Here is a 27,246-nt window from a genome sequence, read left to right as displayed (position 1 = left end):
TTGATTTGTTTTAGTTGTTTATATATACTGATAAAAATTAATAGTACATCAAATTGTCAAATAGAGCAGCTATGAATTTGAAATATATTATTACACTTACGTTTAATCATTTAATTTATGGTGCAGCTTTTAGAATGTTTCGGAGCACAGCTGTGTCCGGGGGGAAAAAGGTTCCTTTCTGGGTAAATATCTGATTCCAGGCAGGATTGTCTATAACGTATATGAAGTATGTGCATTCTAAATGTAATAAATTCTTGCTGTTGTAGTTGTTTTTCCATTTGTCAAGAGAGCGTGTCTTTTCTGAAGACCGGGCTCGGTTTTATGGAGCTGAGATTGTATCAGCACTGGATTACCTGCATTCAGAGAAGAATGTGGTTTATAGAGATTTAAAGGTACTTAGAAGACTGTTCATTTCATAGGCTATTAAAAATGGGTTTGGACTGTTACAGTTCTTAAAGTCACAGAAGCTGATTACACTTAAATACAATAAATCTATCCACCAAACTTTGTTATAACAGAAATATTACAGCTATATTATTTTTGGCCATGATTGTTATAAGATCTCAAACTAAGCACTTGAATACTCTACTGCTGCAGAAAGCGAATTTTTGGGATTGATTCTCCCCAAGTGTATGGAACCAGTGCCTTGGTAGAATACGAAGGGGCACTCTGTTATTGGGGATGCATCTTCACATGGATATGAAATTAAAGAATTGACCACTTTATTATGAAAAAGACCCTGGTTCTTCTAAGCGATGGAGGGTATTTGTGGTGTCTTGGTCAATGTACACTCTATGTACAAATTCAGACTGTGTGAACATTCTGCTCCCTTGTTCTATTTTTCACTTGCAGTTAAAACTGACTACGTTTTCCTTGGCTTTTCTATTTGAGGGGGAAAAATGAATCATACAAACTTTTGTGTTCTTTCTGATTAAGAATGATGGCTGCATTCCCTCACCAGAAGTGTATGAGAAGTGCTATTACTATTCTTTCAGTCCACAGTTCATTTTAGGAGCCATCTAGATGAAAGGCGCTGTGTATATAGGGATGTGGATAAACTGGAGAGAGTTCAGAAAAGAGCCACAAGAATAATTCAAGGTTTAGAAAACGTGCCATATAGCGAAAGACTCAGGGAGCTCAATCTAGTTAATTTACCAAAGAGAAGATTAAGGTGTGACTTGATTACAGTCTGTAAGTGTCTACACAGTGAACAAATATTTAATAATGGGCTCTTCAGTCTAGCAGAGAAAGATATAACAAAATCCAGTGGCTGTAAATTGAAGCTAAACAAATTCAGTGTGGAAATAAGATGTAAATTTTTAACAGTGAGCGTTATTAACCATTGGAGAAACTCACCAAGGGTCATGATGGATTCTCCATCACTGACAATTTTTAAATCAAGATTGGATGTTTTTTTCTAAAAGATCTGGTCTACACATTATTTTGGGGAAGTTCTCTGTCCTGTGTTATATAGGTAGTCAGACTAGATGATCACAATGGTCCCTTTTGGCCTTGGAATCTATGAATATTCAAGCTGTTGTGAAATTCAGTAGGAGTTAAGCGCCTCTCTCTCTGAGGCTCCTTTGAAAACCCCACCCTATAGCATAAGTACCGTCAGCATATAGAGCTTTATTTTCATGAGCTATGGGTAGTGCCATCAGAAATGGATAGTGCCAGCATTCTCTCAGTTTTTATATAATTATCAAATTCTGAGTAAATTTACAGCATATTTACCATGTACAGTGTGCTATTGTAAATTGATCCCTTAGCTTTAAATTGATTCATTGTTTTTGTCACTGCTGCAAGCCTCTGTCAGTATTGAAATGGCCTATGAAAGATGCTCTAAGTAAAAGCAGGGGCAAAGGAGTTTCTTTGTTTTTAAATTTGTGCTTTTGCTGACTGTAACATTTAAGGAGCTTAGATGTAGTATGACTGTTTTCTGTATTCTCACTATATGTATGTCAACTGCCCAATGATCTCAAGTTACTTTTCTGAAGTTATCCCTAAGGGAAATGATGTAAATGTATATTTACATTATATGTACTTTGGTAGCTAGTATAATTCTTATCCCAGGGTGAACAGGGCTGAAAAGAATAACCTGCAGAAATCCAAGTATTTTACAAACTCACTCAAGTCTATGGATTGTGTATCTAATGACCATTTTAATTTGGATTTTTATCTAAGTTGGAAAATCTTATGCTGGATAAAGATGGACACATAAAAATAACAGACTTTGGGCTATGCAAAGAAGGTATCAAGGATGGAGCAACAATGAAGACTTTCTGTGGCACTCCAGAATATCTTGCACCAGAGGTACCTTTTATTACAGCTATTGTACCTAACTGTATTCTTAAATAAATGCCATTCTTGAGATAGCAGAATTGTTATTTAAATATTTCCTGTACTAACTGCACTGTTTGTTTGTAAAAATGTGTATATTTTATTTTATGATATAGATAAAAACCTTTTTATTCATTGTTCTGCAAAATTTCATTAGTATAGAGAAATGTTAAATGTTTTCACATAGGTTATTTTCTTCTGTCTGTGCGTCTTTAAGAAGAGAAAAGTACAGTTCACTTCAGGGAGTATATAAAAAGTTATAATTATATAGCAGGATATATTTTATATTAAATTTTTAAAATTAAATAGCTATAGAAAATATTTTGAATATATTTCAAATCCTTTTAAAAATTAAATGAGTAACTTTTGTGATGGATGTGGAACTGCTCCATATAATAATTTATGAATGCTGTATGTTGATCTGATTACTGGGATGCTCCCTGTATGAATCTATTGGTCTAGTTTAATAGGGGTCTGTAAGAAAGAACAAGCAGGCTGGGGAATAGCATGGCTCAAGACAAGCCACTTCTCAGCAAACCTTTGAGAGACATTTAGAGACAAAGCCAGGACAGGAATGGTCTTGGGAAGCAGAAGATCAAAAGAACTGTGGCAGGATTGAAAAGGAAGACTTGAGGAATGCGCGGAGTGGTGGTTAGGAGGAAGTTGGTCCAGGGGAACCAGATTGAGGGATAGGCATCTAAAGGGGGTATCTGAAGAAGTTACCCTCTTAGGTTATCATCAGAGGATGGTAAGGCTTTAGGTAAGATAGACTGATGTTCTAAAATCTGTTCTTCAAGTGATGTCCCTGTGGGTGCTCCACTTCAGGTGATTGTACGCCCCTGTGCCTCTCGTCGGAGAACTTTTACAGCAGTACCCAGTAGGGCTGCACATGTGCTCTCTTTGTATTGTGCTTGTAGAGGCAGTTAACTAGCTGCCAACCCTCTGTCAGTTCCTTCTCAATCACCCTTGATCCAAGTCAGAGCTTCGGCAGTGCCTCTGTACGACTTACCTTTAAATTTAGGATTAGCTGTGTAGTGTAGTAGATTGAGTAGTTACGTAAAATTTGTTTCCTATCCCTTTTCTTTTTCTTTTTTTCTCCCCATTTTAAAAAAAATATTTTTTTTTCTTTGTTTTCATTCACTCCTCTCTGGGATAATTTTATCTGTGAATGCCTGGGTCTCTGGGCTTTCAACGTTGCCTCTCCTGCCGAGAGGCAATTCCAGTCTCAGATGGACATTCCTAGCGTGTCTGCTGCTTGGGGGAAACGCATGTACCTCAGAAGTGCTTTCGTTGCCAAAGCAAGGAGCTTAAACTCATCTTCATGGAGAAATCTCTCTGCCCAGCCTCTGACCTGGGATCACAAACTCCTCCCGATCACCGGTTGCATACCTCGGCTTTGACAGACTTCCCTCACTGATTCTGCACAGGAAGGGCCTGTCTCTCAGAAAAAAAGACGAAGAAGAGAGCTACCACTTCTCCTATGAAAGGAGTCTTGAAAAAGAAGCGTTCACCAACTCTCCCTATCATCAGTACAAACCACGCCACGGCTAAGTACCTACTAGTACCACTAAGGCCAAAGACCCTAAGTGGGCAGGCTCTCAGAAGGACTGCAGAGACAAGACCACCCCTTCTACCATGACACCGACTGCAGCAATTAAACACTCTGTATTGAGCACCTCTGCAGTGCTTCAGCTTATGGCGCCATCTCCTGGCCCTCTGGCGCATAGTGTAGAGACAGCGGTACCAAAGTCTACTTTACCCCCTTCGGTACGGACATAATCAGCACCGATTCTCCTGGTGCCGCAATACCTCCTGGTACCACAACAATTCCCAGTACTGCAACAATTACAGATTCCGTCTTTGGTACTGAGATCTCTTGGAATGCACCAATTTTTCTGACATAAGGACTTAGTACTTAGGACTTAGTTGCTGCGGCACCAGAATCACCTCCTATCAGTACTGATACAGCATCGGTACATTCGGCACCATTATACAGACAGACAAACAGATCTGCCTCTCCTTTTTCCAGCGAGGAGGCCGATGATGAGGAGTGGTTTGTTCCTCACACCACTCTTCACCCATCCAGAGAATCAACAGACCAGATCTATAGGAACAGCCAGGACACCGCTCCAGAGTTGGCACCCAGGGGTGGTATGGACATTCATGGATGCCACCACGAGTGTCATTCCTGCCATACTGGGACCCGTAGGGAACATTATTCCAAGCTTCCCAGTAACTCCAGGGAAAGACAGAGATGCTCCCCATCAGCATCAGAGGAGGGGCTCTGTGAGCTCCCTGAGGAGACTCTTGATGAAACAGGAGGCTCTAGATCAGGAGGCCACTTCTGCAGCTAACACCTCCTCCTCCTCCTCTCCAGATGAAACCATCATGCTTCTACCACCTACAGTAGGAGACAATTTTAAGCAAGTTCAGGAGCTGTTTAAAAGAATTGCAGACACGCTCCAAATCCCCCTGGAAGAGGTTGTTGATTCCCAACACAAGTTGGTGGACATATTACACACATCAGCCTCCTGTAAAATAGCCCTTCCTATAATGAGGCACTCATGCATCCTGCCAAGACTATCTGGCAGACACCCACAGCAATCCCCCCCACTACTTGTAAGAGGGTGGATAAGAAGTGTTATGTCCCATTGAAGGACCTAGAGTTTCTATTTTCACACCCCCAGCCAAACTCATAGAAGCTGTCAACGAGCAGGGCAGGCAACACCATTCAAGGACCACCCCATATGATAGAGTGGAAAAGATGGGATCTTTTTGATCACAAGACCTATTCATCAGCAACATTATAGTTCAGAATAGCCAGCTATGAAGCCATGATGGCGAAATACAATCACACAAATTACTCAAAACTGTTTGAATTTATTGACATTATCCCTGAAGACAAAAAGGAGCAATTTAGGTCAGTCATTTCTGAAGGCCATCTCCTGGCAAGAACAGATCTTCAGGCATCCTTAGACTCCGCAAACACAGTGGCAAGATCCATTGCAACTGCCATAGTAATGCAATGTGCCTCTTGGCTCCACCTGTCTGGATTCCCAAAGGAGCTGCAATCCACCAGAGAGGATCTTCCCTTTGAAGGTCAAAATTATTTGCAGGTAAGACTGATGAGTCCCTCCATGCATTGAAAGACTCTAAAGCGACTCTTTGGTCTTTAGGCATCTACACACCTGCACAAAAACTAAAACAGGTCATATATTACCCATCAGAACACTCCAGACCAGTGCCTTACACACAACCGCAGACGTAATATGACGCCCAGAGGTAGAGACAAAGACCCACAAGACGTAGGCCACTCCCATCTCAATCTCCTACATCATAACAACCTGGACTGAAATATCAAATTTGATGGTTTGGTTGAGGGTCCGAGAGACCTCTCCCAATTCATAGATTCATAGATTCATAGATATTTAGGTCAGAAGGGACCATTATGATCATCTAGTCTGACCTCCTGCACAATGCAGGCCACAGAATTTCACCCACCACTCCTAAAAAAGACCTCACACCTATATCTGTGCTATTGAAGTCCTCAAATTGTAGTTTGAAGACCTCAAGGAGCAGAGAATCCTCCAGCAAGTGACCCGTGCCCCATGCTACAGAGGAAGGCGAAAAACCTCCAGGGCCTTCCAATCTGCCCTGGAGGAAAATTCCTTCCCGACCCCAAATATGGCGATCAGCTAAACCCTGAGCATATGGGCAAGATTCATCAGCCAGATACTACAGAAAATTCTTTCCCGGGTAACTTGGATCTTACCCCATCTAAAAACCCATCACAGGCCATTGGGCCTATTTACCATGAATATTTAATTACCAAAAACATGTTATCCCATCATACCATCTCCTCCATAAACTTATCGAGTTTAATCTTAAAGCAAGATAGATCTTTTGCCTCCACTACTTCCCTCGGAAGGCTATTCCAAAACTTCACTCCTCTGATGGTTAGAAACCTTCGTCTAATTTCTAATCTAAATTTCCTAGTGGCCAGTTTATATCCATTTGTTCTTGTGTCCACATTGGTATTGAGTTTAAATAATTCCTCTCCCTCTCTGGTATTTATCCCTCTGATATATTTATAGAGAGCAATCATATCTCCCCTCAACCTTCTTTTAGTTAGGCTAAACAAGCCAAGCTCCTTGAGTCTCCTTTCATAAGACAAGTTTTCCATTCCTCGGATCATCCTAGTAGCCCTTCTCTGTACCTGTTCCAGTTTGAATTCATCCTTCTTAAACATGGGAGACCAGAACTGCACACAGTATTCCAGGTGAGGTCTCACCAGTGCCTTATATAACGGTACTAAAACCTCCTTATCCCTACTGGAAATACCTCTCCTGATGCATCCCAAGACGACATTAGCTTTTTTCACAGCCATATCACATTGGCAGCTCATAGTCAACCTATGATCAACCAATACTCCAAGGTCCTTTTCCTCCTCCGTTACTTCTAGTTGATGCGTCCCTAGCTTATAACTAAAATTCTTGTTATTAATCCCTAAATGCATGACCTTACACTTCTCACTATTAAATTTCATCCTATTCCTATTACTCCAGTTTACAAGGTCATCCAGATCCTCCTGTAGGGTATCCCTGTCCTTCTCTAAATTAGCAATACCTCCCAGCTTTGTATCATCTGCAAACTTTATTAGCACACTCCCACTTTTTGTGCCCAGGTCAGTAATAAAAAGATTAAATAAGATTGGTCCCAAAACTGATCCTTGAGGAACTCCACTGGTAACCTCCCTCCAACTTGACAGTTCACCTTTCAGTAGGACCCGTTGTAGTCTCCCCTTTAACCAATTCCCTATCCACCTTTCAATTTTCCTATTGATGCCCATCTTATCCAATTTAACTAATAATTCCCCATGTGGCACAGTATCAAACGCCTTACTAAAATCTAAATAAATTAGATCCACTGCATTTCCTTTATCTAAAAAATCTGTTACTCTCTCAAAGAAGGAAATCAGGTTGGTTTGGCACGATCTACCTTTTGTAAAACCATGTTGTATTTTGTCCCATTTACCATTGACTTCAATGTCCTTAACTACCTTCTCCTTCAAAATTTTTTCCAAGACCTTGCATACTACAGATGTCAAACTAACAGGCCTATAATTACTTGGATCACTTTTTTTCCCTTTCTTAAAAATAGGAACTATGTTAGCAATTCTCCAATCATATGGTACAACCCCTGAATTTACAGATTCATTAAAAATTCTTGCTAATGGGCTTGCAATTTCTTGTGCCAATTCTTTTAATATTCTTGGATGAAGATTATCTGGGCCCCCCGATTTAGCCCCATTAAGCTGTTTGAGTTTTGCTTCTACCTCAGATATGGTGATGTCTACCTCCATATCCTCATTCCCATTTATCATGCTACCATTATCCCTAAGATCCTCTTTAGTCTTATTAAAGACTGAGGCAAAGTATTTGTTTAGATATTGGGCCATGCCTAGATTATCCTTGACCTCCACTCCATCCTTCCAGTTGCTGAAACCTCTTTCTACCAACATGGCAAATTATTACTTCAGACAAATGGGTGCTGGAAATTATCACCACCAGTTTGTCCATCCAGTTCACCTCTATTCCCCCCACCTACCCTCACGAACACCTTCTGAGACAAGAAGTAGACCATCTCCTGCACTTGGGTGCAGTAGAACCAGTATCGGTACAACACAGAGGGAAGGGCTTTTATTCCCATATTTCTTGATCCAGGGTTTGGAGGCCCATTTTTGGTCTGAGAAACCTAAACAAATTTGTCAAAACACTTTTGTCAGGATGGTTACTTTAGCAACAGTAATCCCATGAGAGGACTGGTTTTCGGCCCTTGACCTGCAAGACTCATACTTTCATGTCGCCAGACATCCATCACACAGGCGGTTCCTCCAATTTGTTTTGGGACAAGATCACTATCAGTACAAGATACTGCTCTTTGGCCTCTCCATGGCCCCTCAAGTTTTTTCCAAAGTTCTAGCAGTGGTAGCGGCCCATCTATGCAAGCAAAGGGTCATGATGTACCCATGTTTAGACAACAGTCTACTCAAAGCCCCCACTTGGGAAGAAGCCATCAAAGCCACACAAAAGACAACATCAGTTTTTACAAAACTCAGTCTCCAAATAAACATTCAAAAGCCAACAGTGACACCAGTACAAGAACTAGAATTCACTGGGGCTCACCTAAACTCGTTGGAGGCGAAAGCTTCACTACCGCGGCACAGATTTGTCACATTAGTGAATCTGATCAACACTACAGTGAACAGTCCACAAACATCTTCCAGGACTTGCCTCAAACTACTAGGCCACATGGTGGCAACCACCTCCATCGTAAAACATACCAGATTACACATGGGCTACCTACAAGGGTGGCACAGGACAGTGTATATCCCCCACAAACACAGTCCGAGCAAGCCTCTCAACATACCACAGAAGGTCATGAACTCGCTAGAGTGGTGGTCCCATTCACACAAGGTGTGTGCAGGGGTCCCCTTTCTACAGATTCCCCCACAATGATAATCACAATGGATGTCTCCCTAGTGGGCTGGGAGGTCCATCTAAACAACCTGACAGTACAGCACAGGTGGTCTTCTTCGGAATCAGCACTGCACATAAATGTTCTGGAACTGCAAGCAGTTCGCAACCCATGAACCCACTTTCTGCCTATGATCAAAAACAAAACCATACAGATCCCGATGGACAACGTTGCTTGCATGTTCTATATAAACAAACATGGAGGAGCAAGGTCACGCTCCCTCTGCGCCAAGGCTTTAAGACTGTGGAACTGGTGCATCTATCATAACATCACCATGTCAGCCTCCTATCTTCTGGGACGTCACAACACCACAGCAGACATGTTAAGCAGAAAGTTCTCCTACAATCATGAGTGGGAAATAAATACCTCGGTGATACAGCATGTATTCCAGCAATGGGGTTTCTCCCCCCAGAGATCTACTTGCCATGAGTCAGAACAGCACATGCCCATCATTTTGCTCCAAAGTGGGGTTGGGGCCAGGATCCATAGACAATGCCTTCCTCCTCAGATGGGCTGCACCTCGCTTTTATGCTTTCTCTCTTACCCCGTAGTTGTCTAGGGTCAGATAAAAGATCAAGACTGACCTATCCAGGGTCATCTTGATAGCTGTCACATGGCCCAGACAAATTTGATTTCCATACTTGCAGCAGATGTCTGCATGTTCACTGCGAGTTCTCCCACTTCTTCCACATCTCCTGTCACAAGATGCAGGTCAGATCTTGTACCCGAACCTGGAGATACTCCACCTGAGAGCATGGCTCCTCCATGGTTTCAAAGCAAGGAGATGACCTGCTCAGAAAGGGTGAAGGATACCTTGCTAGGCAGCAGAGATGGTTGATTACATACTCAGCCTATCTCCACAAATGGAAGAGATTCCACACAGGTGCCAGAACAAACAAATCAGAGCTACCACCTCTGCTCTACCACTAATCCTGGACTATATACTTCAATAAAAAAAACCTGGGTCTTTCACTGAGCTCATTCAGAGTTTACCTCACACCTGTCACAATGTTCCACTCTAAAGTGGATGAGGTTTTTTCAGTCTTTGCCCATCCAACTACAAAACAATTCCTACAAGGTTTCTGGAACCTCTGTCCTGAACTCTGAGTCCCAATGCCTCCATAGCATCTTAATTTAGTACTTCATTCACTTTCCAGACCTCCGTTTGAGCCCTTGGCTGCCGTTCACTATTACGCCTTTCAATGAAAATAGCCTTCCTTGTCGCCATCACATCCATAAGATGTGTACGAGAATATGGGGCCCTCCTGGCATACCCCCATACACGATCTTTTTCAAGAACAAGGTCACTCTGAGTGCATCCTAAATTTCTACCTAATGTACCCTCTTCGTTCCACCTCAACCAACCTATTAATCTTCCTGCATTCTTCCCTAAACTTCATAACAACAGGCAAAAAGCAGCACTTCATCCTCTAGGTGTCAGAAGGGCACTAGCCTTTTATCTCAAATGGACTAAACTATTCAGGAAGGCACCAAAACTGTTTCTCTCAACTACGGAGAGATCCAAAGGAGAAGCTATATATAAGCAGAGACTCTCCAAATGGATTTCAGAGTGCATTCATCTCTGCTAACGCCAAGACAAACTTGAACCCCCACTGGGGGGTTAGAACGCATTCTACCAGGTCGCTCTTCCGGTTGGTAGCCTTCCTTAATGCTGTGACTATTAGACATGTAAAGCAGCCACTTGGTCCTCGGCCCACACATTCATTCAGCACTACGCAATCAAGCAAGATTTGACATCTGACACTTTTTATTAGGACTCACGGTCCTATCATCTGTCACAGATCCAACTCTGAAGCCCCTCCTTTCCGCTGAGGGGCACTGCTCTACAGTCACCTGAAGTGCAGCACCCTCAAGGACATCACTCGAAGCAGAAGAGAAGGTGTAGTAACTGAGGTTCTTCGAGATGTATGTCCCTGTGAGTGCTCCACTACCCACCTTCCTCCCCTCTGCTTTGGAGTTTTTGCAAGGTCCTCTGCAGTTGAGAAAGAACTGAGATGGGGGCTGGCCACACAGCGCTTGTTAACCACTGCTACAGGTGTGAGACAGGGAGAGTGCATGTGCAGCCCAACCGGGTACTGCTGTCAAAGCTCTCTGACTAGAGGCATGGGGCGCCCAATCACCTGAAGTGGAGCACCCACAGGGGGATACATCTTGAAGAACCTCAGTTACTGCACAAGGTGAGTGACCCTCTTTTTTTCTCTAAATGCTTTATTCCTTCTGCAAAATAAACCATCCTTTAGGAAAGCTGTTTTGTCACTGTACAACACTGGTCAGAGACTCCCAAAGGGAAGAACTACAGGTTGTCAGAGCTCACTCAGACTTGCTGGGTAAGCATGATTGATACACAGGGTTGATGGTCTAGGGCCCAGTCTAATTAGAGGTAGAAAAGTGGAATTCAGGCCTGGGATAGGTAAAGGCACAAGGTTTGACACCTGAGGAGGTACACTCAGAGAGACTAGGTAGGGGACAAAGGTGCAGCTAGCATATACCATTATAGATAGATAGATATTCCCCAAAGTGAATAGTGTACCATACTTTTCTGGAAGGAACAATACGGACAGGTAATCTGTGTTCAGAATTTTACATTTCTTTGTACTAAAGACATTTTGCAGAACTTAATTAGCAGAAATGTTTTCATGACTTCCCTCTTTAAAAGTTTTTAAACCTTTCCCCTGAACTGTTTGCAGTCCGGACAGTGGAGCACTGTGCCAGTGCACAACAGCATGAAAATGAAACCGTGGCTCCATTTCGCTCTTTGTCCAAGTTGGGTGAAATGGAGCCACGAGTAAACATGCTTTCAGTTATAGCAGCGTAAGGCACAAGTACAGGAATTGGTTACATGGAAAAGTTACCTTTGGGAAACATTGCTTTTGTTTTTGTTTTGTTCCACTGATGGCTCTTGTCCTTTCTGGAGGCTTCTGTTTATACTCTCCTCCTACACAGCAGTGGCGGGGAGGCAGCTGTGTTCATTTTTTCCAGCTCTTTGTACAGCCATCCAGCCGCTTCATTGAAATGAAGAACCTGGGCACCTGTCAAAGTAGCTTGAAGCAAGGAGATCGAGCCAGCTCCATGATGTCTGCCAGCTCTCATGGACAACCAGAAGCTCCTTGTGAATCATCAGCAGTCCATAGGTTGAGAACCACTGACACAAAGAGTTATCAGTAAAACAGCTAAGGCAGTTTGTTGTTTACAAATATGGCTTTAAATCTGCCATTATCCCTTTTAAAAGCAGTGTTAAACTTTAGTCTCTGATTATAACTGTGGATTTTGTGGGCCAGTGAAAGACTGGGCAAATCTCATTGGAGATTATTTTACTTTTGAATTTTTTCCTGACGCGGAATGTGTCTGAAGCAGCCACGGAATGTTTCTATATGAATTACCCCTCAATCATTTTACCTGTAATATTTTCCTTTAATATTTATAATGATCTGGCTTAAGCATAACACAGAAGGACAAATCCTTTTGACTAACCTAGCTCACGCTCTTCATTGCAAATCCCAGCTATTGGTTAGAGTGTTAAATTCTGAAGGCTTTTGTCATCTGGCTGATAGCATGCAAAAAATCTGGAAATTGTGCATGAATGAGTATTCTGTATGTTTAAGGTCATGTATCCTTAAAAGTAGGGGTCTCTTTCTTTTCCTCTCTATTTGTAACTTGAATCCAGCATAAGAGCATGTTTATACAGTTGTTGCATAGTTGTTTTTAGGTTCGTATTGGAATCTTGTGCATGGATGGCAGGGACTGAACTGCGTCCGCTTTGATGTGTCAGATATATTGATGACTGTCCTGTTTACAGCTGTTGTGTCTTCTCTTGTAAATTCCATCACACAGCTGCCAAGAACTGTGGTGAACTGACCATCCGCTTAATTTAAGTTAAATGACCTTGTTACCTATTGCTTCTCAGTTACCATGCACATTGCAATAAATCATGGGTATATAAGTACCTTTCATGCTACTTCTATATTATTTTTTCTCTTCTCAGTTGTGAACATACTTAAAGTAAGACTAAATCATTGTCCTGTTTTGTATAAACATTAATATAAGCACTGTGGGGTTTGTGAGAAGTATTTTTTACTTTGAAAAATAAGGATTGGTACTTGTTTTGTGCTGTATGGAGGTAAGAAATTCAGGGTTCTAGTTAGTAATCTGAATTATAACTAGTGTTCTTTTAGTATCTTGGCCAAATTATCATTGTTGAGTTTTAGAAGGCCTGATTTTGTAGGACTCGATCTTGGCTTTTAAAAAAAAAAAATATTCCTATTGTGTATCTAGCAGCAATGTGTCTACTTTATTTTAAGTAACCTAAGTGGTTTAGAATGAACAGGAAGTGCTTCGTGAAAGGGTGTGGCTCAGAAATATGGCTAACTGCATTATCACACACTATCTCCTATAAAGTTAGAAACTGTGATTCCTCATAAAGGATGAGGCTGGCTCCTGGAATCCTGGCAGACAAGCAGCTGTGTTGGTCTTATACATATATGGGGCAGCTGTAGAACCAGCTGTCGTTTGGTGTGAATCATACAGCAAGAGATGCTGTAAATAGACCTGTGCGGGGTAATCTAATACCTGACAGCCTTTGGATTTTTACTGCAGGACTTTTTTTCTGATTCAGATCATTTTTAAGGCAGAGTACTAAATAATTAGTGAATATATAGAGAGAACACAAACAATTTTTTACAAAGAAAATCTTGATCTTTCTCTTTATCCACAGGATCTTAATAATTAATTCATAAAGTGCCAGATTCTGCTCCCATGGAAGTTAGCGGCAAAACTACTTCTGGCTTCAGTTGGCTCTTTGGTCCTGAGTCCTACTGAAGACTTATTTCTGAGCATAAATGGTTCTGAAGTGCAGTTCTGTAAATTGGGTAGGCACTGACACTGCAAGGCACTAAAGAATGAACAAACAGTGCTTTTACCTCGTACCAGTGAGAAGCAGTAAAGTGCAGAACTGTAAGGAGAGTAAAGCTATCAAATATCATGTAACCCAACCTAAACCTGAGGATACAATTAAGTAAGAGAAAATTGTAATAGTAGATTTTCTCCACTGTGAGAGAGAAACAATTTTTTTTTCTGAACATCTGTGTGTATAATAAGGAGATTGCAAATTGAAAAGATTTAGGGCCAGATTTTCAAAAGCACTTGGCTCCCATTTAGGGCAACATAAAGGCCAGAAGTGCAAAAGAGAACTGAGCTATTTTGAACCTTGGGCCCTTACAGTTTAATTCAGCTCAGCAATTCTTCTAAAACTTGCAAGCTGTCTTTCCTGGGTTGCTGCATAGCTTTTCTGGTGAGGATAAAGAAAACGTACAAGTTGACATGGAAAGGGAACAGATATAGATATGATTGTAGCTTTGAAGCAATAGGTTAATCAATCCTCTCTTGCCCCCCAAATGGCATCCTGTTTTTAAAATGAGGCCCCATTTGGAATGGTTTCTAATGAATAAGTTAGGATTTAACAGCTGGCTGTGTAATCTGAGAACAGACTTGGGTTCTCAGCCTCTAGGCATTAGGTTATGCATATCATGGAAGTAATGTGGGGGGGGAAGGGGGGTAGAGCCATCTCTCTCTAGCCTTTTTTCCCTCTTGCTTGCCTAGAGCGTTCCCTGTGGATAAATCATTGGTGTGCATTAGTGTCAGTTGTGTGCAACGGGATCTGCTCTCTCAGCTGCAGCAAGTATGCTGTGCCTGCAGAGTTGTGAAATGCATGAAAACGAATATAATAGTATAAGTCCCTGTCACTTGAATTCCTTGCATAGTCACAGCACAGGAATACCTACTAAAGCTGTTCTCTTGTGTTTCTGCAGGTGCTGGAAGATAATGACTATGGTCGTGCAGTAGACTGGTGGGGCTTAGGAGTCGTAATGTATGAAATGATGTGTGGCCGGCTCCCTTTCTACAATCAGGACCATGAGAAGCTCTTTGAACTTATCCTCATGGAGGAGATTAGGTTTCCACGCACTTTGTCACCTGAAGCAAAATCTCTTCTGTCAGGTTTGCTGAAGAAGGATCCTAAGCAAAGGTGAGACCGTTTTTTAAAAATCAAACATTTTAATTTCTTCGGTTTTCTGAATGATAGCTATGGTCGCATTTCTTGTTTGGATCCACCACATCAAAACAAACACAGGGGCACAATCAGCTGAGGTACTAAATGAAAAAGAACACATATGCCTGTCCAGTGGATTTCAGAAAATGAGTTAAAAATAGTTTCTCACCAATGTTGCTGTTGGAAAAACCCACACAATCAGAGCAAATTGTGCGTTCAACCACACTTTGTAAATGGTCACTTTCACTAAGGGCTAGTCTACACTGGCAACGTTAAAGCAGTGCCGCGGCAGCACTGGGAGAGAGCTCTCCTAGCACCATAAAAAACCCACCTCCACGAGGGGCGTAGCTCCCAGCGTTGGGGCACTGTGTACACTGGTGCTTTACAGCGCTGAAACTTGCTGCACTCGGGGGGGGGGGGTGTATTTTCACACCCCTGAGCGAGAAAGTTGCAGCGCTGTAAAGTGCCAGTGTAGACAAACCCTAAGTAAACACACGAAAAGGGAAAAGGGGTTTTTCCCCTCTAATTTCTTTCAGGGTTTCAGATAAGTGTGATGATTTTTTTTTTCTTTTTTGATGACAACATCCCTTTAAATATTGCAGATTTATCAGGAACTAAGGGTAGTTGGAAGATCCAACAAACCGGTGTCTTCTTTCTTGTTTTAAATGTTGGTACAGACTGGATACTCCAGATGGCAACAGGAAGCAAATGCAGTAATAGAGAGGCAGAACTGCAAAATACCCTGGCTGCCATTGTATTGTACAGAAGGCTATAACCCAAACAAACCACATAACCCATTCTAGATCACAGTGAACATGACTTTTGCATGCTCTGCAGTGACTGCTTTCACATCTACAATTCTGTTTTCTGTTTCTTAGTTCCATGTTGAATCAGTGGGCTGTTAGCAGTGCTGCTCCGCAACTTAGTGGGTAGATGGTGTTATCTGTGCCGTGAAGTTAGCCCTCTTTCTCTGCTCCCTTCTTGTTGTTTTTTTATTGATAACCATAAGTGAAAGACTTCATACACAACAACCAGTACAGTATCACAGGATTACAAAGGACATTTGACCTTCCCACAGTGACCTGGCACTGCTTACAACCATTTGCACCACTGCCAACCCCACACATACAAAAATAACATGTCTGTCCCCAAAAAACTGAGATTGACCCTGAAATTGAGACTTTTAAAAAAATGTAAGGCCTGGTTTTTTGGTCTGTCCTTTGATTTTTTTTTTTTTTTTTTTTTTTTTTGAACTTCCCATGCCCAGACTCCTGTGTGCATGTGACATTAGTCTTCCCAACTCTTACAAATGTATAGCAAGATGACTGGCCCCCACTGCAGGAGTTTTAGCTGGAGGACCCCACTTAGGTTGGGGCCCCATAGTGGTAGGTACAAACACTTAGTAAGAACCAGGCCCTGCCCACAAGGGATCAATCTAGTTCAAAGCTTAATGGCAATATTAGGAACTGGAACTGGGACTTGCCATACTCATATAGGGGCTACCAAACATCCATCAGATGGGAACAATTTTTAATCCTTTCTGAGCTGGCTAGGATCCAAACCGGTAACCTACAAATGAAGAGGTTCTATAGTTTATTAGGAATACTCTGAGGAATCCAATCGCTATTAAGTATTAACATTGCACTGTGAGAATGAGGCTGCTTTCCAGAAAAGTATGCATCTTAGATCAAGTTATCACCTTTCTGTAGCTTATGCAAACAGCCTCTTCCAATCTCTGGAAACACAGGCAAAATCTCCTTCAAGCTTCTCTCAGTCTGCCATACCCCCTTAACAGAGCAGCTCCTATTAACCAAAATACAAACAATAAAATAAATATTAACACAGCATTCGAATTCACTTCTAGATGCAATGTTTTGCAATATGAAATAGTTCCAACTATTACTCCAAGGTTCTTATGCTAACTTTGCCGTTGTATATGTTTTCACTTCCACACGAATCATCCTCAGCAGGGTTTGAATGTACAACCTTCTGATCTATAGAATAGTGATTCTCAAACTTTTTTTTTTTTTGCATATACCTCTACCCCAATATAATGCAGTCTGATACAATGTGAATTCGGATATAATGCAGTAAAGCAGTGCTCCGGGGAGCAGGGCTGCTTTACCTCGTTATATCCGAATTTGTGTTACCGCAAGCGGTTCCTCTGCCCCCCCCCCCCCGGCCACTTGCTGCAGCCCCCCACCTCAGCTCACCTCCACTCTGCCTCCTCCCCTGAGCACGCCGCTCCACTTCTTCCCCCCCTCCCACCCCCACTTCCAGGCTTCCCGCGCCAAACAGTTGATTGGAGCAGCAAGCCTGGCAGGGAGGGAGGGGAGGAGAAGCAGAGCGGCAGCGGTGCGCTCAGGGGAGGAGGTGGAGGCAGAGTGGAGGTGAGCTGGGCCGGGGAGCAGTTCCTCTCCCTACCCTGATATAATGCGGTCTCACCTATAAGACGGTAAGATTTTTTGGTTCCCGAAGGCCGCGTTATATCGGGGTAGAGGTGTACCACTTTAAAATTGCTGAGGATCTCGGCGGACCACTTAATGAACTTTCCAAATGTTATTTGCACCATTAGCTAACTATTGCAAAGAGCTTTGGATAAAAGCGCTATATAAAAAAACCTTAATAATATTTAACTTTTTTTGCTCTACATATAAAAGCACACAACTCTTATTTTAATATCAGTAATCTTACGTTCTAATGCGATGGATGTGCCCTCTCTCCCCTGCTGCAGCAGCCCCTGAGCTGGGGCTGGGAAGGTGGGGCGGTTTCTCCCCGGCCACAGCAGCCACAGCCCTGGAGCTGGGGAAAGTAGCCTCTTTCTATGGCAGTTGAGCCCTGCACGCCCCACATTTTCCCCACCCCCTCTTCTCACCCCACTTACCCCCATTCCACCCAAGGCCACCACCTCACCTTACATGTGTGTCTTCTCCAGGTTCCAGGCACCTAATAAGTGGAGTCACACTTGCATGGCTCCACTGATTAGGTGGGTGGCCCTTCATTCTCTGTGTGCTGCTGCCCAGGTGTGCCTTAAAAGGAGCTATGGTCTGCGGACCACAGTTTGAGAACCTCTGCCATAGAACATAGATATCTTCAGTGTCCGCTATAGGTATAAGCAGGGAGGCAGAAAGTATGCTGTTATTCTCTGTGGACTAGCCTGTACCAGGAGGCATGACATGCACACTGCTAGTTACTTTACACAAGTATACATAACATAAATATTTGAGAGACAGCTGTGGAACAATGACCACCAGAAATCTTAGTTTCTCTGCCCAGCTCTAGGATCAGACTGTGGCCTAATGGTTACAGACAGAATAGGCAGATGTAACAATGACTCTGTTCGGGTCATCTGCAGGGAACTGAACCTGGGGCCTGTGGATGAAGTATGGCCCTATATTACTTGAGCAAAGGAGCCATGTCTCTTAGTATCAAAGCAGTATCCTGTCGTACATTCCTATATGTGGTCCAGCTCCTAGAGGGTGACACAGGATCATGCTATATTGGTGTGGGTTACAGAAGCATGTATTTGCCGTGTTCCTACTGAAAGACTTGTGTGGAAAAGTGGCTGAGATTTGGGCCTCTGAGACCTGGTGTCACAGTCCTGGTCAAGCAGCCCTTTTCTGAACACTCACCAGGCTGCTGTGTTTGGACTCACACATTGGGCCTTTGTACTTTCAAGCTTCCTTGAGTCACGGTAGGCTTCAGACATTATGTCTGGCTCTGGCCTCTGGAATGCTTGCTGGTCCCAGACTCTGTCAAGTATCCTTTTTTAGAAGTGGGACCCCACGGCCTAGCTGCCCTAAACGAGACCCCAGGACGAGTGCTGAACCCTCCATCCCTAATAGTGTCCCCTACCCAAGGTGCTTGTGTCTCGGTACATTAAGGAACAGTGCTCCATCTGTAAAGTCATTCAAGGGTACTTCTTGTGATCTGCCTACAGGGAACATAGCTGCGTCTCCTCAAAGAAGAAAAATGGTTCCTTTCCTACATTATGACAGGTTTCAGAGTAACAACCGTGTTAGTCTGTATTTGCAAAAAGAAAAGGAGTACTTGTGGCACCTCAGAGACTAACCAATTTATTTGAGCATAAGCTTTCGTGAGTTACAGCTCACTTCATCGGATGCATGGCTCACGAAAGCTTATGCTCAAATAAATTGGTTAGTCTCTGAGGTGCCACAAGTACTCCTTTTCTTTTTCCTACATTGTAACTGTTCTTTGAGATGAGTTGCAGGTGTGTATTCCACAACCACTCTCTGTCGCCTCTACATCAGACTTTATACTCTTGACATCTGAGGGGGTCTGGTTGATGCTACCCTTATATAACCAGGGGAGAGTCTAGCCTGGGTGGGTGTACACCTATGTATGCATGTCTGCACCTCCTCTCTAAGAACAACAGTAACAATACAAGTAAATACTTGTTTTTTTCATAGATTCAAAGACCAGAAGGGATGGTCTACTCTGATCTCCTGCATAACACAGGCCATAGAACTTCTCCAAAATAATTCCCAGAGCAGATCTTTTAGAAAAAATCCAATCTTGAAAAAATGTCCAGTGATGGAGAATCCACCATGACCTTTGTTCCAATGGTTAATTACTCTCAACATTAAACAAATTATGCCATATTTCCAGTCTGAATTTGTCTAGCTTCAATTTTGAGCCATTGGATCATGTTGTTTATTTTTCTCTCTTAGACTGACTAGCTCATTAGTAAATATTTGTTCCCCTTGTGGGTACTTTTTGGCAGTGCTAGCCCATTGGGGGCCCTAAGCAGGAATATTTTTGTCTCCCCCATTCTAAAATGAGCAAATTCTTATAATAAAAACTGAATAAGTGACCCCCTTGAGCTGCTGGCGGCCCTAAGCAATTGCTTAGTTTGTTTATGAGGCTCTGACTTAGACTGTAATCAAGTCACCCATTAACCTTCTCTTTGTTAAGCTAAATAGACTGAGTACCTTGAGTCTTTCACTATAAGGCATGTTTTCTAATCCATTAATTAGTTTCTAATCCATTAATCATGGCTCTTCTCCAAACCCTCTCCAATTTATCAATATCCTTCTCGAATTGTGGACACCAGAACTGGACACAATATTCCAGCAGCAGTCACACCAGTTCCTCTTTACTCCCACTCAAGATTCTTTTTTTATGTATCTGTAACAAAGTGGCTCACCCCTTAATGCCTGGAGGGCCTGGGGCTAGCCAACCCTGATTACTAAAGGAGGTACACCTGTGTGAGAGCAGCAGCTGGCTGCAGTAAGATGGGAGATGCTCAGGAAGCAGAAGCCTGAGAAGCTGTAGCTGGCTTGAGGAAACAACAGCTGCAGGGAACACGATTTGCGCTTGCAGAGACTGAACTATGCCCAGCTCTGGGGAAAAGGGCTGGGAACCCTGCAGCTAGGAGGAGAGACACTGAACTGGTGCTGGGGCTTGGAGGACCAGTGTATACCTGAGAACTGAATAAAGTGGACCCCAGGTGGGGAATGTTTTAATTTCCTTTGGACTATCTTGAGTTTGGTTAAGGAGCCCTAAAGAGGGGGACAACAGATGCAGGGAGCTGGAGGGCAACCTCTGGCGATAACGGGGAGATCGGGTGGTGGCCAGTCCCGTTACAGCATTCAAGGATTGCGTTAGCTTTTGTTGGCCACATAATTGCATTGGGAGCTCATGTTCAGCTGATTATCCATCATGACCCCCAAATCTTTTTCAGAGTCACTGCTTCCCAGTATAGAGCCCCCCATCCTGTAAGTATGGCCTACAGTCTTTGTTTCTCGGTGTATACATTTACATTTAGCGGATTAAAGACACACATTGTTTGCTTGTGCCCAGTTTACCAAGTGATCCAGATTGCTCTATATCAGTGACCTGTCCTCTTCATTATTTACCACTCTCCCAATTTTTGTGTCATCTACAAACTTTATCAGTGATGATTTTATGTTTATTCCAGGTCACTGATGAAAATGTTAAATAGCATAGGGCCAAGAACCAGTTCCTGGGGGACCACCTGCGCAGTTGGTCACAGTCCTCTTTCGAATAGCCCTTCAGCATTTTTGAAGACTGCGATCAGGTTCCTCCCTCAGCCTTCTTTTTTCAGGACTTAACATTCCCAGGTTTTTAAACCTTTTCTCATTTGTGTTGCTCTCCTCTGGACTGTCTCCAGTTTGTCAACATCTTTTCTAAAGTGTGGTGCCTAGAACTGGACACACTGCTCCAGCTGAGGCCCCACCAAGTAGAGCAGAACAATTACCTCCTGTGTCTTCGGCATGACACTTCTGTTAATACTCCCCAGACTATTCGCCTTTTTTGCAGCTGCATCACAGTTGCATATTCAATTTGTGATCCATTATAACCCCTGGATCGTTTTCTGCAGTACTGCCACCTAGCTAGTTATTCCCCATTTTGTATTTGTGCATTTGATTTTTCTTCCTTCCTAAGTGTAGGAATTTGCACCTGTCTTTATTGAATTTCATCTTGTTGATTTCAGACCAATTCTCCAATTTGTTATGGTCGTTCTGAATTCTAATCCTGTATTCCAAAGTGCTGGCAACCCCTCCTAACTCGGTGTCGTCTGGAAATTTTATAAGCATACTCTCCATTCCGTTATCCAAGTCAGTAATGAAAATATTGAATAGTACCTGACCCAGGACTGACTTCTCCAGGATCCCACTAGATATGCCCTCCTAGTTTGACAGTGAACCTTTGATAACCACTCATTGAGTATGGTTGTGTTGTTGTTTTTTTCCAAACAGTTGTGCACACATCTTATAGTAATTTCATCTAGACTACATTTCCCTACTTTGTTTATGAGAATGTCATGTGGGACTGTGTCCAAAAGCCTAAATAAAATCAAGCTGTATCATGTCTACTGTTTTTCCCCTATATCCACTAAGCCAATAACTCTGTCAAAGAAGGAAATTAGGTTGGTTTGGCGTGATTTGTCCTTGACAAATCAATGTTGGCTATTGCTTATCGCCCTATTATCTCTAGCTGCTTACAAACAGATTATTTAATAATTTGTTTCAGGATCTTTCCAGATATCAAAGTTAGGCTGATTGGTCTATAAGTCTCTGGGTCTTCCTGTCTAATAGGCTAAAACCTTGTTTAATAATGAGGTTTTGTATGGGCACCAAAATACTAACAGCGGTCAGTGAAAGAGCCAGGATTAGAACTCATGGTCTCTGGGCTTGCAGTTTTGTGCCTCTTCCACTAGGCTACAGAAAACTGTTTAGAAGCCTTCTCCTCCCCCGCCCCCCTCAAGTCACATGATTGCTAGAACTTTGTGTCATCTTGAGACTGCCAGCAGCAGGAGTCGCCCATCCCGAAAATCAGCAACACTGAATTGATACTGGTAAGTGGTAGAGAGGGAGGAGAGAGCCCCAGTTATAAGGGAAATTGAACCATGTGATCCCCCACAATAAAATCTCTTTTCAGATGATGATATAGTGAAGTACTGTGCTTGGGAAATTTCAGCTAAATAGCCAGTAACTAATGAATCCTGGCCTGGTATCAGGGAATTTTAAGATTACGAATTACCTGTCCTATCTCAGCTGGTAATGTGTGAGAGCAGGGGTGGCCAACCTGAGCCTGAGAAGGAGCCAGAATTTACCAATGAACATTGCCAAAGAGCAACAGTAATATATCAGCAGCCGCTCCCAGCACCTCCCACCCACCGGCAGCCCTGCCAATCAGCATCTCCCCATGCCTCCTGCCCGCTGCAGTCAGCTGTTTCACAGTGCGCAGGAGGCTCTGGTGAGGAGCGAGGGCATGGCAGGCAGGGGGAAGGGACAGGGGCCTTGGGGGAGGGAGTGGAGTGGTGGCGGGACCTTGGGCAGAGCAGGGGGTTGAGCAGTGAGCAGCCCACAGCACATTGGAAAGTTAGCATCTGCAGCTCCAGCCTCAGAGTCAGTGCCTAGGCAAGGAGCCGCATATTAACCTCTGAAGAGCCACGTGCCACTCCGAAGCCACAGGTTGGCCACCCCTGTGTGAGATGTTTTAGCATTCGGCAACATGTGTTTTCAGTAAAACTGATCCAACTTCAAAGTCATGAGCATATGAGGAAAGATAATTATACTCAGCCTTTTAGTCACTGTTCTTTCCCAGAATCAATCTTGTACCCCTCTTTTTTAAGAGTAAAGGAATTTTGAGGTTTCTTTTGGGAAGCATATAAGCTTACTCATCTTGGAATGTGAACCTCAGTTTTTGTAGAAAGAGCAAAGCGCTTCTATAAACATTTCCTTTTAATATGATCTGAAGTTTTCCTCTGCTGCCTTGTGATGGATCTTAGACTGAAGCAGGCAAAAATTCTAGTGCGTTGTTGCATTTGAAATTGCAAAGCTTCCAAAGAACTTTATTATTCTTTTTCAAAGATCAGAGACCAGTAAAGCTTGAATGGGACAACGTGCTCCTCCTAAACTGGATGGCTTTGTGTATCGTTTGTGTGTGTGTGTGCGCATGCACAATCAGCAGCAAGTACCCAATAAACCCTCTAATGAGTCTCAGCCTTGCTGAACTTGGAGGAGTCTCAGCACCTGCAGATTTTATGCCTGGATTTTGACCCTTCTCATGGTAATTCCGTGTCCCAGCACTTCCAGCCCACCAGATAAAGATGGTCTCAAATGTTTGTATTCTCTCTCACATTCCAAGCTCTGAAAAAGTCATCACCCCAAGTTTTCTTTCCTTCCTCTCTTGCCTTAATGGCACTTTTTGCCCTTGTCATTAGGGAGGAATGAGAAACAGAATTAGGTCCACCACTAAAAGATAGAAAGTGAGCCACTAAGCCTCTCAGCAGAGCATCATAAACCTCTGTCAGTTTTGGAATCCAGCAATTTCAGGGGTTGTACCGTATGATCGGAGAATTGCTAACATAGTTCATATTTTTGAGGAAAAAAAGTGATCCGGGTAACTACAGGCCTGTTAGTTTGACATCTGTAGTATGCAAGGTCTTGGAAAAAATTTTGAAGGAGAAAGTAGTTAAGGACATTGAGGTCAATGGTAAATGGGACAAAATACAACATGGTTTTACAAAAGGTAGATCGTGCCAAACCAACCTGATCTCCTTCTTTGAAAAAGTAACAGATTTTTTAGACAAAGGAAACGCAGTGGATCTAATTTACCTAGATTTCAGTAAGGCGTTTGATACTGTGCCACATGGGGAATTATTAGTTAAATTGGAAAAGATGGGGATCAATATGAAAATTGAAAGGTGGATAAGGAATTGGTTAACAGGGAGACTACAGCGGGTCCTACTGAAAGGTAAACTGTCAGGCTGGAGGGAGGTTAACAGTGGAGTTCCTCAGGGATCAGTTTTGAGACCAGTCTTATTTAATCTTTTTATTACTGACCTCGGCACAAAAAGTGGGAGTGTGCTAATAAAGTTTGCAGATGATACGAAGCTGGGAGGTATTGCCAATTTAGAGAGAGACCGGGATATCTTACAGGAAGATTTGGATGACCTTGTAAACTGGAGTAATAGTAATAGGATGAAATTTAATAGTGAGAAGTGTAAGGTTATGCATTTAGGGATTAATAACAAGAATTTCTGTTATAAGATGGGGATGCATCAATTAGAAGTAACGGAGGAGGAGAACGACCTGGAGTATTGGTTGACCACGGGATGACTATGAGCCGCCAATGTGATATGGCCGTGAAAAAAGCTAATGCGGTCTTGGGATGCATCAGGCGAGGTATTTCCAGTAGAGATAAGGAGGTTTTAGTACCGTTATACAAGGCACTGGTGAGACCTCATCTGGAATACTGTGTGCAGTTCTGGTCTCCCATGTTTAAGAAGGATGAATTCAAACTGGAACAGGTATAGCGAAGGGCTACTAGGATGATCCGAGGAATGGAAAACTTGTCTTATGAAAGGAGACTCAAGGAGCTTGGCTTGTTTAGCCTAACCAAAAGAAGGTTGAGGGGAGATATGATTGCTATCTATAAATATAACCGAGGGATAAATACCACAGAGGGAGAAGAATTATTTAAGCTCAGTACCAATGTGGACACAAGAACAAATGGATATAAACTGGTCATTGGGAAGTTTAGACTTGAAATTAGACGAAGGTTTCTAACCGTCAGAGGAGTGAACTTTTGGAATAGCCTTCCAAGGGAAGCAGTGGGGGCAAATGACCTATCTGGCTTTAAGATTAAACTCGATAAGTTTATGGAGGAGATGGTATGATGGGATAACATGATTTTGGTAATTAATTGATCTTTAAATATTCATAGTAAATAGGCCCGATGGGATGTTAGATGGGGTGGGATCTGAGTTACTACAGAGAATTCTTTCCTGGGTATCTGGCTGGTGAAGCTTGTCCATATGCTCAGGGTTTAGCTGATCGCCACATTTGGGGTTGGGAAGGAATTTTCCTCCAGGGCAGATTGGAAGAGGCCCTGGAGGTTTTTCACCTTCCTCTGTAGCATGGGGCACGGGTCACTTGCTGGAGGATTCTCTGCTCTTTGAAGTCTTTAAACGCAATTTGAGGACTTCAATAGCTCAGACATAGGTGAGAGGTTTTTCATAGGAGTGGGTGGGTGAGATTCTGTGGCCTGTGTTGTGCAGGAGGTCAGACTAGACGATCATAATGGTCCCTTCTGACCTTTAATATCTATGAATCTATTAATCTAAAACCAAAAATTACTCCTTTTAGCAACACAAAGTGCTCCTGCATCTCATTGTTTCTAGTACTGTTACTCCCTTGCAAAGTATGTTGTTAAGGCTGCAGGCACATGCCAGTGGTTTGAGTGCTTGAACCTGACCTTACAAGAAATCCAAACCTTTGAAAAAAGAAAAGGAGTACTTGTGGCACCTTAGAGACTAACCAATTTATTTGAGCATGAGCTTTCGTGAGCTACAGCTCACTTCACTCCTTTTCTTTTTGTGAATACAGACTAACACGGCTGTTACTCTGAAACCAAACCTTTGAAAGTGTGAAAATCCACAGTTAAAGCCCCAAGAGAGGCAGTCTGCCATTTCCTCCTCTCTACATTAGAGTATCACAAACACGCAAGACAGATGGTGAATTTTATCATTTTGTTTCATTACATGCATGTCACAACTACTAAAGCTTTGTCTTCACCTAGAGAAATGTGACCTAAGAACTCCTTTAAGCCCTGCATACTGCTTGTAAAGCACTTCCCATCTGCACACAGTGCTTCAGCAGATCTAGACAGAGTAGAGGCTGTAAGCAGGTGTATGAACTGGTTTAGTCTAAACCATTTCAGTCTGAACCAGTTTAGCACCAGCATGAGCATGGACAAGATGAATTAGTTAAATAGTCGTCCTGCTACTGGTCTACAATGCTTGGGTGGCCTTTTGAAATTTCCCACAATCCACTGCTTCTGCATCCAACCTACTTATCTTACAAAGAAGCTGGGAAGAGAAGCTAATGTTGAAAGCAAAAACTTGGAATCATGTTATATTGTCAGTACATCTTAGATATCTGAACGTAGATGACAAGTTGTATTTTCACCCTCATAGATGCATGTGCAATAGATCATTGCCCTTCCAACTCAAAATAATATTTAATAAGTGGCTCTGCCATACAGAAGGGAACAGCACAGAGTCTGTTCTTGTGGCTAATACTGCTCATGGGGAGACAAGGTAGATGCAAACCCTAAGTCCTTGTGCATGGCTGCTAGAGAGAAGTCTCCAGGCTCAGGTCCTTATTCAAAGAAGTAATTTTTCCCTCTGGCAACCTGCAGCCACTCCCACTGCTGAGCTGATCCTCCTGAGCCCTTGGACCATGCTGAGCCAATTGTGGAACCATGCAATAAACAGTTCCTGGTGCCCATATAACCAATCCCAGCTGGAAATCTGAAATGCACCATGAAACGTTCGTTTTAAAACTTTCAAAAACACAATTTTTTTTTTTTTTTTAAAAAGTCATTTCTAGTTTTGATGGAAACTTTACCATTGTAAAAATTTCACACAAAATGCTGCATGTTCACAGAGCTCTGCAAATGGGGGAGAAGCCAATTTGGAATGGTGATGGTCTCTCACTGAATGTTTATATAGGCTTAGTTCTGACCAGACCATAATTGTCAGAACTGAAGACAAAACCAAGTGGTTAAACTACCACAGAACCTGATACCATACTAACATGCGGAGGACTAGAAGAATTCTTTTGCTGACTCTGCCTCAAAGAATTCTTTCAACAATTCCGAAACCACTCACAGTTATCACGTCCCTACCAACAATCACCCCATGTCCACAGTGATAAGAAAAAGAATAATCTGACCACCATAAGAAAAAAGAATAATCTGACCAGCACAGAGCAGACTAACCCACACCCTTGATCATTACATTGTTTCAC

The 27,246-nt window shown here is 42.7% G+C and overlaps 1 protein-coding gene across 6 annotated transcripts in view; it reads left to right on the top strand.

Annotated features, from left to right (window-relative positions):
- AKT1 (AKT serine/threonine kinase 1) overlaps positions 1-27,246 on the top strand; it is a 115,406-nt gene that overhangs the window by 72,931 nt on the left and 15,229 nt on the right. For 5 of the 6 annotated variants that reach the window (XM_073349807.1, XM_073349805.1, XM_073349806.2 and 2 more), the window contains 3 exons: positions 267-392; positions 2,185-2,313; positions 14,703-14,917. In XM_073349807.1, the coding sequence (XP_073205908.1) occupies positions 267-392; positions 2,185-2,313; positions 14,703-14,917 (470 nt within the window). Of the gene's footprint in view, positions 1-266; positions 393-2,184; positions 2,314-14,702; positions 14,918-19,371; positions 19,565-27,246 lie in introns of those variants that run through there. The other variant, XM_073349809.1, reaches the window with a different exon arrangement.

Source organism: Lepidochelys kempii, chromosome 6 (genome assembly GCF_965140285.1).
Source record: "Lepidochelys kempii isolate rLepKem1 chromosome 6, rLepKem1.hap1, whole genome shotgun sequence".
Lineage (NCBI taxonomy): Eukaryota > Metazoa > Chordata > Testudines > Cheloniidae > Lepidochelys > Lepidochelys kempii.
Note: the sequence above shows the minus strand (reverse complement) of the source record. Positions and strands in the feature narration are given on the sequence as shown.